Genomic DNA, 17,463 nt, shown 5'->3' with positions numbered 1-17,463 from the left:
ACAAAATATACATGGTATCACAGAAGCCCAGAGGAGGATAGTTGGGTTTTTCCAAAGGAGAGGTGATCAATTTTGTGATCAAAAGGCTGCAAGGAGGTCAAGTGACAGGAGTACTGAGAAATGACACTTAGATTTGGCAGAATGGACATCATTGCTGTCATAGTTAAGAGATGTCTCATGGAAGTATGGGGATAAAGTACTAGAAATATTGGTAAGATTGAGGAATAATGGAGGCGAAGAGATAGAGACAGCAAGTATGATAATTCGGGAATCAAGTAGGACAACTTAACCCATGCCTTTGTTGTCAGAATCGCACACTAGATGGACCACTTTTTCTAACTCTGTATAATTATTTTCTCCTATCCAAAGGCAAAAGATACTATATTCATATGAAAACCAAACTATCCTGTATTATAACTATACAAGCTATACTTTAGATGCTATTATTATCCATAGAATGAATTAAACATGTGATCATAATTTATTGAAAAAAAATCACATTTCTTGCGGTCCTTATGGATTTTTGCATAAGTGTCATCCCTAAGAAAATTCATTGAGCATCTATCATGACAACTTCAAATTTGGTTCTAAATTATCCTAAGGTGCTAATGTTTCCAAAACACACTCTTGGTAAAGATTCAACCATCATGAAATATTTATTGTCCACAAGTGATTTCCACTTTAGAGACAGCACAGGTTGCTGATGTGGTTGAAATGAGATGCTTGATGTCTGCTACTCAGACATCCTGCTTGCTCAAGGGCTCCTTAGAATCCTCATCAGCTGCTCTGCTGAAGTGAACAAAAGCAGAATAGGGACATTTTCTGATTCTAGTATGTATTTACAATTGCCATCAACCTCTAGAATCAGGTGATCCTGGCTGTTCTTGACATTTATTTTTGACATATCAGCATCCTCAATAATGAAGCCAGAATTGTTATTAATATTAGTAGCCACAATAAGATGCCTAGTCCTGAACACTTACTGTGGGAACGGCACTAATTCAGAGCCTTACCTAATAATAATAAAGAAAATTGGTAACCCTGATTTAATGCTTACTGTGTACAACTGCTGCTAAAATCACTTTACATGTTAATTCATCTAATCTTCAAAACTCTATGAGTTAGAAACCATAATTATTCTCATTTTGCAGATGGGGAAACTAAGACAAAGAAAAGTTGTAAACACAGTAAATAAGGAAGAGGCTAAGCTGGATTTTGTAACCAAGGAGTCTGGCTCTAATGACTGTGCTTCCTAACCCCTACATTACCAACCTCATTATCAGTATCTCTTTTTAATTATACAGTATTTATTAATCCTCATAACAATCCTGTGATGTAATTCTTATTTTTATCTCTATTTTGCTACTGATAAAATGAGGTTTAGAGATGTCACACAGCTATTAGGTCAGAGGTACCTCTGTCTAGCACTGTGCTCTTTCTTTGCCCCATATTTTTCAACAGAGCACAGATATACGTAAAATGTCATGTTGCACTAGTCAAAGAGTTCCCACATTACACTCTGAAGGTGGCTGCCTTTGGTGGTGGTGAATGAAAACAATAAGATGCCTTGCTAATATGTACACACCTGCCTTGAATTTCACCTGGAGCTCTTGTGGAACTATTTGATTAACTTAAAAACTTTGAGGTAAAGGAACTGAATAGCTATAAATTATTGTCATTTCATATCAATTTCTGATCTCTCTTCAAACATACTTCCATGTAAACAGTCTAGTATGTGCTTTGGCTTTTTCTACAAATGTCTCCTAATAGGAATGACTCACTTTGTTCCTTTTCAGGAAGAATTTAATTCTTTTAGCATTATCAATTTATTAATAAGAAAAATTTTTCACTGGCTATGTTTAAAGAGATAATCCTGTTAATTTAATAGCATAAATTCTATATTCCAGTTTTTAAAAGATTATGACTTTTAGCCAATACTGGTCTTCCCTTAAACCCCAATTCACATTTCTAATTGCTTCCTAGATAATTCTACTGATCCTCCTCCTGACTGAGTACATTCATTACTTTTTCCCTCCAGTCATGCATTTCTTCCTGAATGTCCTGTTTAGTCTGGTAGTGGTATATTTATGAAGCTAAGCTAAATGTCATCTTCAGCCTCTCCCTTTCTTTCACCCCTCACAGTCAATCAATCAGCAAATTCTACTTCAAATTACCAACTAAAAAATGAATTGGAGGTCTGGACCCTCCTCTTCAACAACACACCAACATCACAATGACTAACTAGACCAAGCAATGGCTTTTATTTCTTTTAACATCTTTATTGGGGTATAATTGCTTTAAAATGGTGTGTTAGTTTCTGCTTTATAACAAAGTGAATCAGATATATATATACATATATCCCCATATGTCTTCCCTCTTGCGTCTCCCTCCCACCCTCCCTATCCCACCCCTCTAGGTGGTCACAAAGCACTGAGCTGCTTTATAAATGTTCTCCCTGCCTCTCTAGTCATGACCTCGTTAAATATCTCCCTTAGGAAGATCCACATGTCTCTTTCTTTTTCTAAAAGCCTTCCCATGGGATATCGTACCAGCTCATCACTGCTAAGATTCTAAGCAGTGACACTGAAGGCAGATAAGGGCTCTCATGTATAATATTAATAATGATTAACCTTTGCTTTAATTAATTTAATCATCACAACAACCACTGAGGTATCCACTGTTATGATCCCAATTTTGTAGATGAGGAAACTGAGACACGGAGTAATTACTTAGCTATTAAGTGACTATATAACATATGTTCATTAAGTAAAATGTCAAAAACAATTCCTATTTTCCTAGAAAAAAACAATAATTAAACCTAAGAATAGATTCACAATTACATACCCCATAAGTAATCATGCTCACTATCAATCAGACTAGCACTTTTACCAGTATTTTACCAGTAGAATACTTGATTAAAGATGATGCCTCCATTAGTAAAGATACTGTGATTTATCTTCTCAACATGAATAACATATAGCATTATATTGCTTTAATCATCTTGAAATTACTGAATTATGGAATTCCAGGCAAGGAAGTAAACTTAGAAATCACCTGATTCAAAGTCCTCATTTTTTTAAAAATGGTGTTTGCAATATTTCAATGAAATTCCTATGGAACCCATGGTGTCTACATGCCACAATGCAGTCCCCAGCGATGCACCACCAGAATTTACTCATCCATTCCCCAGGAATGAGCACTTAGATTATCTCCAGTTTCCCTCTGCCACAAATACCATAATTACCAAGATGCTCACTTTTACATGTCTGGTGAGCATTATGAATTTTCTAATCATGTAAAAAGTTATAGACAAATGAATAAACTATAAAAGCCTAAGATAAAAGTAGGAGAATGTCAAAAGCAAAGAGGCAGGCTTGAGTTACAGACTTCCGTTACATAAAAGTGTAAGGACTTTCATTCCTGACTGACATTGCATATGAACTGCTCTTCACTTCTCAGACACTGGATGGTCTTCACTCTATTCCTACTATAAACGTTACCCATCCCAGCTGATCAAACCCTGCCATCTCCAGTATCCCCAACCTCCCATCTTCGTTAAGAGCCCTCTGCCACCACTTCCATGGAAGATTTGTACCTGTTCCCTCACCATCACCTGAGCCCCATTTTAGAAGCTGCTTAGCCGACTGTTCTGGAGTAGAAGGAAGGAGGTATGCACTTAGCAATCTGAAACTCCAGGTGCCCTTCTCTAGGAAATACTGAGTTAGTCTACATGCTATTTAAACCCTATGGTACTATTAATGGAAAACCCTCCATTGCATGATGTATTAAAGAGGCTTTTGTGGTCTCACAAGGAAACCCAACCACAATGTAGATTATTGTTGCTACGTTCTGACCTCTGTAACAAATACAGATTTTACTTTGTAAGTCGTGAAGGAGTATTACTCCATTCTGCTCTCTGGCCGGGCTGGAGAAGGGTGGGTGAAGGGACTCAAGAATGTCCAGCTTCCCTATACAGAGACTTTGAATCGATTCTGTTTTCAATGCCATCCATTACCGCCTGTTTTAGAAGAACAGAGGGCCTCCATGTCCAGAGCCTTTTCAGAGTCCATTGGAACAATTTGACTTACTTCTTCAGGAACTTGGGTTTCTGCTGCTGCTTTTGCTCTGCTGAGAAAGTAATCATTCCAGTGTGCTTTAGTTTTTCAAACTCCAGAATTTTTTTAAAACTCTCTTCCTTCTTGTCTCTTCTTGCATTCTCTTTGTATTCTTTTGCTTTCCTTCGAGTTAAATTTCAATAAGGAGTATAAATAAATATGTTGTTCAAACAAATATATTAAAATGAAAGTTTAGAGGGAATTTGTATGTCATACTATTTGGTTAATGACCTTTTTGTTACTGATTTGTAGGACCTCCTTTTACATTAAGGAAATTTACTATTTTGTCACATGTGGTATGACTATTTTGCTGATTTGGGCTTTTGTCTCTTGAGCTTTTTTTTTGTCATGTGAAAATGTTTTCATATTGGTTTAGTCAAATTTATCAGCCTTTTTCTCCCTTTTTGGTTTTTCTCATGCTTAGAAGACCATTTGCTTTAAAGATTATTAAAACATTTTGTCATGCTTTTTCCCTCAGCTTTACTGTTTGAGTTTTGTTTCTTCATCCATTTTTATGTTTGAACTTTTGATCAGTCTGGAACTTATTTTGGTGTAAGGTGTGAGGTGAGACTCCAATTCTATCTTCCTCAAAATGGCTTCTCATTTTAGTTGTTTCTTTCACCTCTCATTTAAAATGCTACCCTTTTCTATGTGCTAAATCTTGGTATGCCAGTATGCCTTGCGTCTAATTTGGGTTTGTTTAATTCACTTCTTTGTCTACTAATATGACAGCTTTAATTATTGTAGATCTATAATTAGCTTTAATATCAGGTGGAATTTGTCCTTTCTGATTGCTCTCCTTCTTAAAACAATATTTTAGATTATTCTTATACTTTTATTTTTCCTTGTTAATATTTTAAAGTTTGTGTAGTTTCAAAAGACACACATAAACTTTAAAAAATTAATATGAAAAAATATATTACAACCGAAAATAATTATATTATTGTTTACAATAGTTTTTCACTTTATTCCCCTGATTTTTTGAGGTCAAAAATAACATATATGTAAATAATGGCTTCTTCCACTTTTCTGATTGTTATAGCTCTTATTTCTTTTTCCAGAAAGTGTTAAATAATAATGTTGATAGTGGACATATTTTTTTATTTCTGGTTTTAATGAGAATGCTTCTAAATTTCTCCATCAAAAATTAAGCAAGGCTTTGCAATGAAATGTATCATCTCGATGTATGGAGGTGATCATATGGTTTTAATCTTTTAACTGCTTATACTGAATTTAAAAAATTATCTTTAGCCATTTTAAGGGAAATAAATTCATATCACTTAGTTCATTAAACAATCACAGGATTTCCAGGGTCTTCTTCAGAACCGTCAACTCCCTCCTGCATTATTCCCTTCCTTCTCAATCTCAACTGCCACAGGACTGTGGAAGGGTGTGGATGACAACTAAACCACCCTCTGTGGTTTCATATATTTTCTGGGTAGTAAGGTATCTAGAATCATGTAAATTTGTACTAAAAATTCAGTTTTTGGCAAAGAGTTTCTGTTACACTTTGCACACATTAGGAAGAATGCGAGAGACTAAGATTAAAACATTGTGTATTGAAAGGTCAAGGACAAAGTTGCTGAGATGGGAAACACACTAGACTTGAAAACAGAAATTCCAGTTATGTGCTTGCCCCTTGCTACCTTTTCTTGGACTAGTCATTTGACTACTCTCAGACACAGATAATGAGTGAAAAAGATCACTGTAAGTTTTAAAGCACCCTATCAACATAAGGCATCATCTTCCAATTTTAAGTATGTTGAAAATCTTTAAAATTATTTATTTCAAAATTGCCTTTAAAGCATATTAAGTTTTTCACAATACTTAACTCAATGAGTTTATGTCCTACACAAAATGACATGAAGTCCATTAAAAGAGGGCAGTTCACTAAAATGCAGCTTCTCTAGCAACACACAGAGCCACCCCAGTGTGCAAGTGGTACCTCTCAGATTTGAACACAAAACTTGCTATTCTTCCAGAACCTCCTGGTTCTGACCATTACCTTTCTTTTCCTTTCAAAGCGTGAGCTTCCTTACATCAGGGTCTTGAGAAATTTGCAGCCACTTCCCTTTAAATGCCCAAGTCTCAGGACTTGGTTGGGAAGATGAGGGAAGTCTTCAGAAAGCAACTCCAGAAACTTAAAGCTGTGAATGCTTCCGGAGGCAAATAAGCCCATAATATACAAGCCTGTGCATTCTCTGATAATAACTTTCCCCATCTTTCCACTCTTCTGTAGCAGCAAACACTAGACAGAAATGAATAGCTCGATAAATTACACTGCCACTAGTGAAGTTTAACATTCAAGTCATTTATTTTTCTGTTCAATTCTGCGAGGTGTATGTTAAATTAAATAATGAGGGGACAGTGGCTCCATTTGCCTGTAAAGTCTCAGTTCTGGTTTTGGTGTCACCTTTACACCATGACCCTTAAGCCATCCAGTGGATGTAGTAAATTAACCTCTCTCCGATGAATCAAGAAGAGGACTAGTAATATAAAATCCTTGCAAGAATTGAGAAGATAATCATACAAGTCATTTTCTGTGTTCCATGGTTCAGATTAAGGATGAATTTTTGATAATGGAGGAAAAAGGCTGAGATATGGTTTTGAAGTCAGATCACTTGGATTCTAACTTCACCTCTTTCTACCTGTACATCTTTTTTTTTTTTTTTTGAAGGGGGGAGTGTGGGGGAAACTCAACTTCCTCACTGGTGAAAAGGCAAAAGTAATAGTACCTACTTCTTGAGATTTATACATGTAAGACACTCAGAACAGAACCTAACATATAGTAAATTTTCAATAAATGTTATTATATTGAAAGAAAATAAAAGCAAATAAAGTCTCTTCCTCCCAAAAGAGACATGTCTTCTTTAACCTTTCACATATTTAAGTAAAATTTAGCATTTGTGTAAATATCAGAAAAATGTATTATCATTCTGAATGAGAGGTACTATATTTTAAATTGTAAGTCCAGTAGTTTAGGTAAAATATTTTTCATTACTATGAAACTATGTGGTCTGATAAAATGTTTTTCCAGGTTATATTTTATTCTTTTTTTATTTATCCAACATATATTGACTAAAACATATTCAACCAGACATTATTAGGAACGTTAAAAGAAAAATGCTTCATCTCAGCCCATAAAAAGTTAATGTGACCTGGAAGGGGAGAGAAGATATCTAACCTATTGACTCTATTACATGGTCAATGCCTCCAATACACATAACCAAGATATTACATAAATTTGGAAGCAAAGCATGATTTCTAATCAATGATATTAAGCACAGATCCGTGGAGCACATGGCTTTTGAATCAAATCCCAAATCATCAGTGGTGTATGCACAGGTTGAAAAGGGCTCCATGGGTAAAATATCTAACTGGACGGGTTTACAGATGTTTATATAAATGGGCAAAGACTCCAGTTTCACTGATAAGACAAGCAATAATATGATATGAGGCTGGCAATGTAAGATGATCGCACTATGTGGAATATGAAGGCTGCCAAGGTATGTCTGAATTTTTATTTGGTCGGCACTAAAGAATAGATATATTCTTGGTGGACTGATTGATATTTGTTTCTTCTTTAGGTTTCTTTGGTTAGCTTGGTAGCCAATGCTCTCGGTTACTCAGAACTTGGTGCCATCAAATCCCTACGGACATTAAGAGCTTTAAGACCACTGAGGGCTTTATCCCGGTTTGAAGGCATGAGGGTAAGAAAAATACAGGTTCTCTGATGATTCATGTCAAAATTAAATGTAAGGATTTCCCTGGCAGTCCAGTGGTTAAGACTCCAGGTCCCAACGCAGAGGGCACAGGTTCAATCCCTGGTCAGGGTACTAAGATCCCACATGCCACACAGCGCGGCCAAAAAATTAATTAATTAAATAAAACGCGTTGTTGAAAAAAATTAAGTGTAGGTAATGATTTAGATACAGAGGGCTGCCATACTCTTCTGATATTTATTTCATAGAATTACAAAATTTCAAAGCAGAAATCCTAAGGATCACTGAGCCTAGCCTCCTGAAACTAAAATAGGCCCTCAAAAATTGTTTGTGGCAGAACTAGAACTAGAATCCAAGTCTTCTGGTGACAGTTCAAGGATATTTCCACAACAAGTAAAACCTATGTGTTGCCATTTATTTCTTTTCATTGCTTATGCATTTTATAATTATTTACTACTGACATTCATCCTAGGAGGAGATTTTTCTTCCTCTCAGTAGGTAGTTTGATTTCTAAAAAATTACCAGTAATGAATGAAAGATAGAATGGTTTTTGTGTGCTCTACTTCTTCAATTAATATCAGTAATAAAAGTTGTTGTACAAGAAAACAACACTAAATTGTAGCCTCTGACAAAATCTATATATCCTAAGCAACCAAAGTAGGGGTTAGGATAATTAACTAAGTATTGAAGGCAACCCCTGGGGTTTGTTTCATAGATCTCCCTTTTAAGTGAGCATTCTGAATGAGGTTCACTTTTTCCATTAGCACTTGTATTTTCCTCTCCAGCTCTCTTCCTTAGTGTATATTTTATGCATCTAAACATAAAGTACACACTTATATACACATCTACTTGCCACGCCCCTCAAAATACTATTTAGCACAAAGGCCAGCTTTGTTTAATCCAGCTTGCAAATGCACATGGATACTGAATTTCTTCTATGCCATGGGGCTTTTATGTTAGGAGGTGGTTTGTTTAAGTGATAATAACACTTCAGTTTTGACTTTGAGATTCACTCACCAGGAAGAATGAAACCACTCTCCAGATGCACTGTAAGCAAAGAAATACTTGCTTTTACATTATAATTTTCTTTCATTGCTACTTGATAAAGTCACAAGACAAGATAAAGTTAATAAAAATGATTATGTAATTTCAAGTTTTTTCCACATCAATCTTTTACCATCACTCACATTATTTAAGCCTTCATCTGGCTGCATGGTTTCATATGAATAATTCTTTTTTTTTTTTTGCGGTATGTGGGCCTCTCACTGTTGTGGCCTCTCCCATTGTGGAGCACAGGCTCCGGACGCACAGGCTCAGCGGCCATGGCTCACGGGCCCAGCCGCTCCGTGGCATGTGGGATCTTCCCGGACCGGGGCACGAACCTGTGTCCCCTGCATCGGCAGGCGGACCCTCAATCACTGCACCACAGGGGAAGCCCTAATAATTCATTTTTGAGGGGAGACAGCAATTGAACAAAATAGAAAACTTCCAAGTTTACTCTAATCTGAAACCTATTCTAGTTTAGCATTTTTAATTTTGTCATATGGCAGAATTAACATTCTAGGTATAAAATATGGTAAAAGGCATGCATTTATTTGATGATAAGAGAACTTGTGGGAGGTCATTTTACACACATTTTAGAGCCAAGACAACCTGGTTTCAGTATAATATATATGACAATTTCTAAATGAAATAAGATTCAGGTAGCATAAGAAATTTTTACAATTTTGGATTTCAGGTTTTGATATTAATTCTTTGGTGTTGATTTCTAAAATAATGTTTCAGTATTTTAAAATAAAACAATCGTTTCATTTAATATAAGTGCCTAACAAAATAGTCCCAGTATGAGCTAGATTAATTAGATAAGAAAAGATACAAATCACTAGAGATTTGAAAAAAGACATTAATCTCTTCTGAATTTAGAGGAAAGATGACTGAATTTCTCCTTCATGAAATAGGTTGGCCTGGGTTGGTGAAGTAACATGTGCCCTGAAGTGAACATTTAAGAGATTTGGATCAATAATAATGGGAATACATTCAGTAATTTATGTCCAGAGATAAATTCCATCTCATTTCCTAATTTAATATACTTTTTTAAAATTAGGAATTATCAATATGGGGAAAAAGGACCTTGTAAATTCCTTATACCATTCTTCAACTTCATCAAAAGTTAACTTGATCTGGTGATACAGATTTAAGGCATTATTAATACTTTATTTGTAATGGGTTTGTTTAACCATGTTTTCAATCAATCATTCATGAACACACCTGAAAGTTAACATGTATTGTTGAATGATGATTATTTCTTGTTGGTATTTAATACATCTTTTTTTTTCTTTTTTTCCCCAGCATACAAACATTTTCTGACTCCATCTTACTATATCAGGTTTTTGTTTATTTCTTTTCACACTTTGGCATATTTTGCTTTCTTTAAATCCTTTAGCTCTTTAGTGTGTCACTGTTTGTTTTCCCCTACCGAATATGTCCTAGAAAATATCAGAAGAAACAAACTTGTCCACCTAGATTTTTATTTAACTCGTTTCACACCCATTTTATATTGAATAAATAATGGAAGAAATGGTTTCCATTTTAACAATTTGTAAGCTGCCTTATCCTTATCTCCTCTTCTAGGTGGTTGTGAATGCTCTTGTTGGAGCAATTCCCTCTATCATGAACGTGCTGTTGGTTTGTCTCATCTTCTGGCTGATCTTTAGCATCATGGGTGTGAATTTGTTTGCTGGCAAGTTCTACCGCTGTGTAAACACGACAACTGGTAACATGTTTGAAGTTAGTGAAGTTAACAATTTGAGTGATTGTCAGGCTCTTGGCAAGAAAGCTCGGTGGAAAAATGTGAAAGTAAACTTTGATAATGTTGGCGCTGGCTATCTCGCATTGCTTCAAGTGGTAAGTGCCTACTGTATGAGTTTTGAATACGTTTTCAAAATGTTTCAAGTAAAATCATTTCTCTGATGTTCTTTGAGTGATTAATATCTGATAGCACGAATGTAGTTGATGATAACACCTGTACTATTAGCGTGACTTGACTAAAGAAGATGTTTTGCAGTGATTTTAAAATGTATTTTCCCCAGTGTTCAGTTGTTAATATGTTTTAATGTGATTTTATATTTCTGCTTCCTGTCTTTTCTTACTCTATTATTGAGTGTTATTGTGCTATTACCATTTTTAATTTTCTGTAGCAATAAATGCCAAAGAAGCAATTATATGTATTAAAATAATAACATATCTATTGTAGTGATTAATTAAATGTATAGATTATTAATCTATGTATTAATCTAAGTATTAATTAATTAACACACAGATACAGATAATGTACAGATAATGTACAGATTAATGTACAGATAATTGTACCAAGATCTAAGGAGTATAGTTCTACTATGTGTGGAAATGCAAATCTTATGGAGTGGATTTCAAAATGTGTAATATTTAATTATTTTGACTTAACTGACAGTATATTAACTAATCAAGAATTTAATGAAAACAGTTGAGTGTTTAAAGACACAAGAGGTTTGAATCATAGAGCTTACCTTTTGAAAGGGATTTGAGACTGAGATGAGAGTTTCACCTAGTTACATGTTAGTGTAGAAAAAAACAAAATACCTTCCAAGACAAACAAAGAAAAAGAGTTCCAGTTTTGAAATAAAATCTTGTTCTATTTCAATTTCATTTCTTCATTCAATCCATTTCAATCTCTTTGTAGAATATTTCATAATATTGTACAAAAAGTTATATTTAATAACACTATCATATTTTCATATGGTAAAATGCGTATTCTTGGATTAGGTTTTTATGCAGAATTCAAATATATGTTGTTTACAGGCCACATTTAAAGGCTGGATGGATATTATGTATGCAGCTGTTGATTCACGAGATGTAAGTTTCACTCAGATACTATTTATAGCTACTAGATTTTTCCATAGTGATAATTTAACTGAAAGGCCCAGAATTTTATATTAGAAGCAATCAGAACATTTATAACTGCATATAGAAATTCTCTTTTTAAGCCAATTCACTTCAATATAAATGATATTTTGGTTAACATATGTCTATTATAGATCTAATATGAAAGGATATCTAACTGCATGGATTAGAAGAATCAGATTGGTCCAGTAAATGAGACTCTTAAGATTGGGAAAGCTGCTCAGTGGGCAAGTAATTTGTCTCTCCCTACCCCTGGAGAGTATGATAAACCAGAGTCTGTGAAGCAGCTTCCAAAAATATCATGATAAAAGCAAGCAAGTTTCAGGGAAACTCAATTTAGAAAATAGGAATAAAAATAGTTCCTCAGAACATATCTGTTTATGCTGAATTTTCCTCTTAGAATTTGATGTTCTGTTATTAAAGCCTTATCTCCAAGAGCTAGCATTTACAAACCCAAGGAGAAAATATTGCAAAAAAAATTATAGTAAGACTAATAACAGGTTCAAAATGTTTGCCTTGTTTATACCACTGCTACTTACTCTAAAGAATAGGTACAGGTAAGCCACAATGGGAAAACAGATTTAAGAACAATCGTAAAATTACAAATTTTCATTATATTAGGTCATACTAATTTGAGAAAAGAATTGCTTTTGCAGAACAGTATCTCAGGTCAAGGCAAAAATAACTCTATAATAAGCAACAACACTCACCAAATTTTTAATTTAGCTCAAGTATTTATTGTGTTTTTAAATATTATTTAATATTTTCAATATTATTTAGGTTAAACTTCAGCCTGTATATGAAGAAAATCTGTATATGTACTTATACTTTGTCATCTTTATCATCTTTGGGTCATTCTTCACTCTGAATCTATTCATTGGTGTCATCATAGATAACTTCAACCAACAGAAAAAGAAGATAAGTATTCCTCAGCTCTCACCTTTCTCCATTCTGAGGTTCTGTCTGTTTTACATCCAAATAACCAGGACACTCATAGTCATGACGGAGTTAGATCATTTTTAAATTGTCTTCCATTCACTATGTGGTCAGTTCAGCTGCAGAGGAGCCCAGCCTCTAACTGGTGGCTCCTCTCCAGATTCATCCTCTGCAGATCTGCTGTAGTGTCTTTCTGACTCAAAAATATGACCACTGCTTCAAAACATCCAGTGGGCCTCAATGCTTTACCCTTGCTTACAGAGCCTTTCAGGAATTATCTCCACCCAGTCTTCCTGCTTCATCTTCTTCCACACCACACTTTCTATATGCACTTCCCTACTCCTCAGGTACCCACCATTAACACTATCACTTGCTACATACACAGCTACATGGATTTTCTGCCCTTTTCTGAACAAGGCATGCTCTTCTCCCTCCATGACTTTACATAGGATTTTACATAGGATATATATTTCCCCTATATAAAGCCTGTTTCTGAATCTTGGAACAGATTCAGAAACAGATTATTGTTATCTCTGCAGTACTGGGTTGTTTTTGTTTGTTTGCATATAGACACTGTGTCTTATATATCTATGTAGTTCTGATACTGGGTGCACTGTCTAAGACACAGGAAGTGCTCAAAAAGTGTTGAATAAAGAAGTAAAATTGTCAACACTGAAATGATTAAGATTTTTTTCCTTTCATGAAAATATATTTGAGACTCCTGAGCCTCCTTCTAAATGTAATATAATCAAATTAGAATCCTGTACTAATCAGAGTTTTATGTGATTATGGGTTTTATATAATGTTAAGGTACTCAGAATTTCACATAAAAGGGAAAAGCAGGATAAATCTATATGAAGCAGGATAATATCCATTTAAAAACTGAAAAAAAAGGATTAAAGGAGAGACTCAGAAATACTTTTGTAAAAGTACTGTTGTAATACAGGTTGGATTGTAACCAGTTTTATACTATGTCTTTACTTTGGAGGTCAAGACATATTTATGACAGAGGAACAAAAAAAATATTACAATGCAATGAAGAAACTTGGGTCCAAGAAACCTCAGAAACCCATACCTCGGCCTGCAGTAAGAATTACTCATCTTCTTTAACATTCCAAAGCCCTATTTCCATATGATGAAATTGGGCAGTGCTCTGGATCAGAACATATTAGGTGATATCATCAATATATAATATGACCTAATTGTGAAGTACATACTGTGTAACACAATTTGCAACTACTACACTGTAAGAATTGCTAAGTTCTTAAAAATGAGGCAATGTTCTTTAGTTTGTCAGTTGAAAACCTCCAAGTCAGGGTTCCCAATAACTGCTTCCAAAGCAAGGTTCATGCTCCTGCTGCCACCTACTGCTGCCAACAACACACCTGGTTCCAGCTCCTCTGATCTTGTTACATGGCACCCTCTTATCCTTTTAAGTAGATGGAGTTTTCCAGACTTCCCATTCTACACCCATGGGCTCCCTCTATGCTATTTGTTCTCTCCATTGTTATGACTAGAAAATATTTTTAACGTTTTTAGAAAGGAAAAGGGTATCATCAAAATAGTTTGTTTCAGCAAATACACCCACACACAAAAGATTTATTCAGAATGCATACTCTGTAGAGCTTCATTATAGTGGAAAGTCATAAAGATGGTGGACTATGTTCACAGAGCTGTATTCTAAATCACCTATCCTCTTAGATGGGTAAGGAATAAGGAACTGAGACCCAAAGAAGGTATATACTGTACGTAAAGTCACAAAGCCTGTAATCGCCAGAACTGGGACTTGACAAGGTCTCATGAATCCTATAAATGACTCCACTTTGCATTATTTTTAAGAGTAGTTGGAGTAGGTGCAGGAGGGGGGTGGGGGGGGAGGGGAAGCAGGGCAGAGGGATGATGTAAGGGAGGGCACACAAAAGGGCATATACCTACTTTACTGAATGTCATTTAAATATTATAGTTAGAAGAGGCAGAATTAAATAGAAAACAACTGACATATTTTGAGGGATGGACAGACAGAAATAAGCTATAATTCAAAATCCCTAAAGCATTGATAAATGAATTGGCATATTCATCCATCTAAAAGTCTGTCTATATTAACCTACTTTGTAAATCTTCATTATTAGTTGTCATTATTTTTTGTAAAAATTATCAGTTATTAAAATCAAGCAAAGCCCATGCACATTATCAACCAGTTGCCACCAATTTATGTTTTATTCAGCTTTGTCTTCCCATGGGACCTAAATAAAACAATTATATTTTGTTTTTGTCATATGACATTCTTCATTTATTGCTCTTTTTTTAACAAATTTGTTTGCGGTAATGTGAGAAGGGTGCACATCCCATGGGCCATACGTAAAGGACTTCATCTGCAATTTTATGGATCAATATTTATGAAATATGCATATTAACCTTCTCCTTCCTCTCCTTCTAGAACAAATACCAAGGAATGGTCTTTGATTTTGTAACCAGACAAGTTTTTGATATCAGCATCATGATCCTTATCTGCCTCAATATGGTCACCATGATGGTAGAAACTGATGACCAGAGCAAATATATGACTCTAGTCTTGTCCCGGATCAACCTTGTGTTCATTATCCTGTTCACTGGAGAATTTGTGCTGAAACTTATCTCCCTCAGATACTACTACTTCACCATAGGCTGGAACATCTTTGATTTTGTGGTGGTGATTCTCTCCATTGTAGGTAAGAATGGTTTATTTACAGAGAAGTGCAGTTGTTGGAAAGTCCCCAAAGCCTATCACCTGTGTAACATGGAAATTAGATCTGAGAATCATAATGTGTATAACTCTAAAGTTCAATGCTCTTGTTCATTTTCCACTAACTGAAGAATTTAACTATTCAAAAAAAGAAAACAATATATTTGAAGATTTCAGAAATAGTCTTTGTTTGCTGTTGGCACATTTCATATGCGAGGATAACTATTCATCGTAATTGGGTGTATATAATCTTAAAATGCCATACCACTATGTGAGATTATTTAACTTATGGGATTTTGCAAGAGTCCATATTGGTTTATGACATTATAGAATTATTAAATAAAACTCTATAATCTTTCACTGGTAATATTAGGAAGTGGATCTAAACAGTAAAGGTTTATACGCATAACAAATTTGTTGTTTTCATTAACCTTGCAAAGAAAAAGCATTCATATAAGCATAAGATACTCACTGTTTAGCTGTTTTCTGTATTGTTCCATAGGTATGTTTCTGGCTGAGCTGATAGAGAAATATTTTGTGTCCCCTACCCTGTTCCGAGTGATCCGTCTTGCCAGGATTGGCCGAATCCTGCGTCTGATCAAAGGGGCCAAGGGGATCCGCACACTGCTCTTTGCTTTGATGATGTCCCTTCCTGCGTTGTTTAACATCGGCCTCCTGCTCTTCCTAGTCATGTTCATCTACGCCATCTTTGGAATGTCCAACTTCGCCTATGTTAAAAAGGAAGCTGGAATTGATGACATGTTCAATTTTGAAACTTTTGGCAACAGCATGATCTGCCTGTTCCAGATTACCACCTCTGGTGGCTGGGATGGATTGCTAGCACCTATTCTCAACAGTGCACCACCTGACTGTGACCCTGACACAATTCACCCTGGCAGCTCAGTTAAGGGAGATTGTGGGAACCCATCTGTGGGGATTTTCTTTTTTGTCAGTTACATCATCATATCATTTCTGGTCGTGGTGAACATGTACATCGCTGTCATCCTGGAGAACTTCAGTGTTGCTACTGAAGAAAGTGCAGAGCCCCTGAGTGAGGACGACTTTGAGATGTTCTATGAGGTTTGGGAGAAGTTTGATCCTGATGCCACCCAGTTCATAGAGTTCTCCAAGCTCTCTGATTTTGCAGCTGCCCTCGATCCTCCTCTTCTCATAGCAAAACCAAACAAAGTCCAGCTCATTGCCATGGATCTGCCCATGGTCAGTGGGGACAGGATCCACTGCCTCGACATTTTATTTGCCTTTACAAAGCGTGTTTTGGGTGAAAGTGGAGAGATGGATGCCCTTCGAATACAAATGGAAGATCGGTTCATGGCATCGAACCCCTCCAAAGTCTCCTATGAGCCCATTACAACCACTTTGAAACGCAAACAAGAGGAGGTATCTGCTGCTATCATTCAGCGTAATTTCAGATGTTATCTTTTAAGGCAAAGGTTAAAGACGGTATTAAGTGAGTATAACAAAGAGGCAATCAAAGGGAGGATTGATTTACCTATAAAAGACGATATGATTATTGACAAATTAAATGGGAACTCCACCCCAGAAAAAACAGATGGAAGTTCCTCTACCACCTCTCCTCCTTCCTATGATAGTGTAACAAAGCCAGACAAAGAAAAGTTTGGAAAAGACAGACCAGAAAAAGAAAGCAAAGGGAAAGAGGTGAGGGAAAATCAAAAGTAAAAAGAGACAAAGAATTATCTTTGTGATCAATTGTTTACAGCCTAAGAAGGTAAAGTTTATGTGTCAACTGGACTCCCAGAGGAGGTCTATGCCAAACTGTTTTAACAAATACTCATGGTCAGTGCCTATAACAAGACAGTGACCTCTCCATCACTATAACTCTGTGAGTCAGGGTATCAACACTGACAAGAGGTTGCTGTTTTCATTACCAGCTGACACTGCTGAGGAGAAACTCAATGGCTACCTAGACTGTAGGGATAGTTGTGCAAAGTGATCATTGTAACTACACCAAACACTTTTAGTACAGTACTTGCATCCACTCTATTTTTAA

General features: G+C 35.6%; 1 protein-coding gene across 1 annotated transcript in view; it reads left to right on the top strand.

The window, feature by feature from the left end:
- Nucleotides 1–17,132, top strand: part of LOC309963266 (sodium channel protein type 3 subunit alpha-like) — a gene marked incomplete at both ends in the record, with an annotated part of 80,395 nt that extends 63,263 nt beyond the window's left edge. Inside the window, 7 exon segments of the mRNA XM_082841566.1 lie at nucleotides 7,703–7,825; nucleotides 10,469–10,741; nucleotides 11,675–11,728; nucleotides 12,557–12,698; nucleotides 13,659–13,798; nucleotides 15,150–15,420; nucleotides 15,937–17,132. Of these exon segments, the coding sequence (XP_082697692.1) occupies nucleotides 7,703–7,825; nucleotides 10,469–10,741; nucleotides 11,675–11,728; nucleotides 12,557–12,698; nucleotides 13,659–13,798; nucleotides 15,150–15,420; nucleotides 15,937–17,132 (2,199 nt within the window).
- Between the last annotated feature and the right edge of the window lie 331 nt (nucleotides 17,133–17,463).

This window comes from Leucopleurus acutus (assembly GCF_964270905.1).
Source record: "Leucopleurus acutus genome assembly, chromosome: 6".
Taxonomy (NCBI): Eukaryota; Metazoa; Chordata; class Mammalia; order Artiodactyla; family Delphinidae; genus Leucopleurus; species Leucopleurus acutus.
This window is presented reverse-complemented; position numbering and strand designations above follow the sequence as displayed.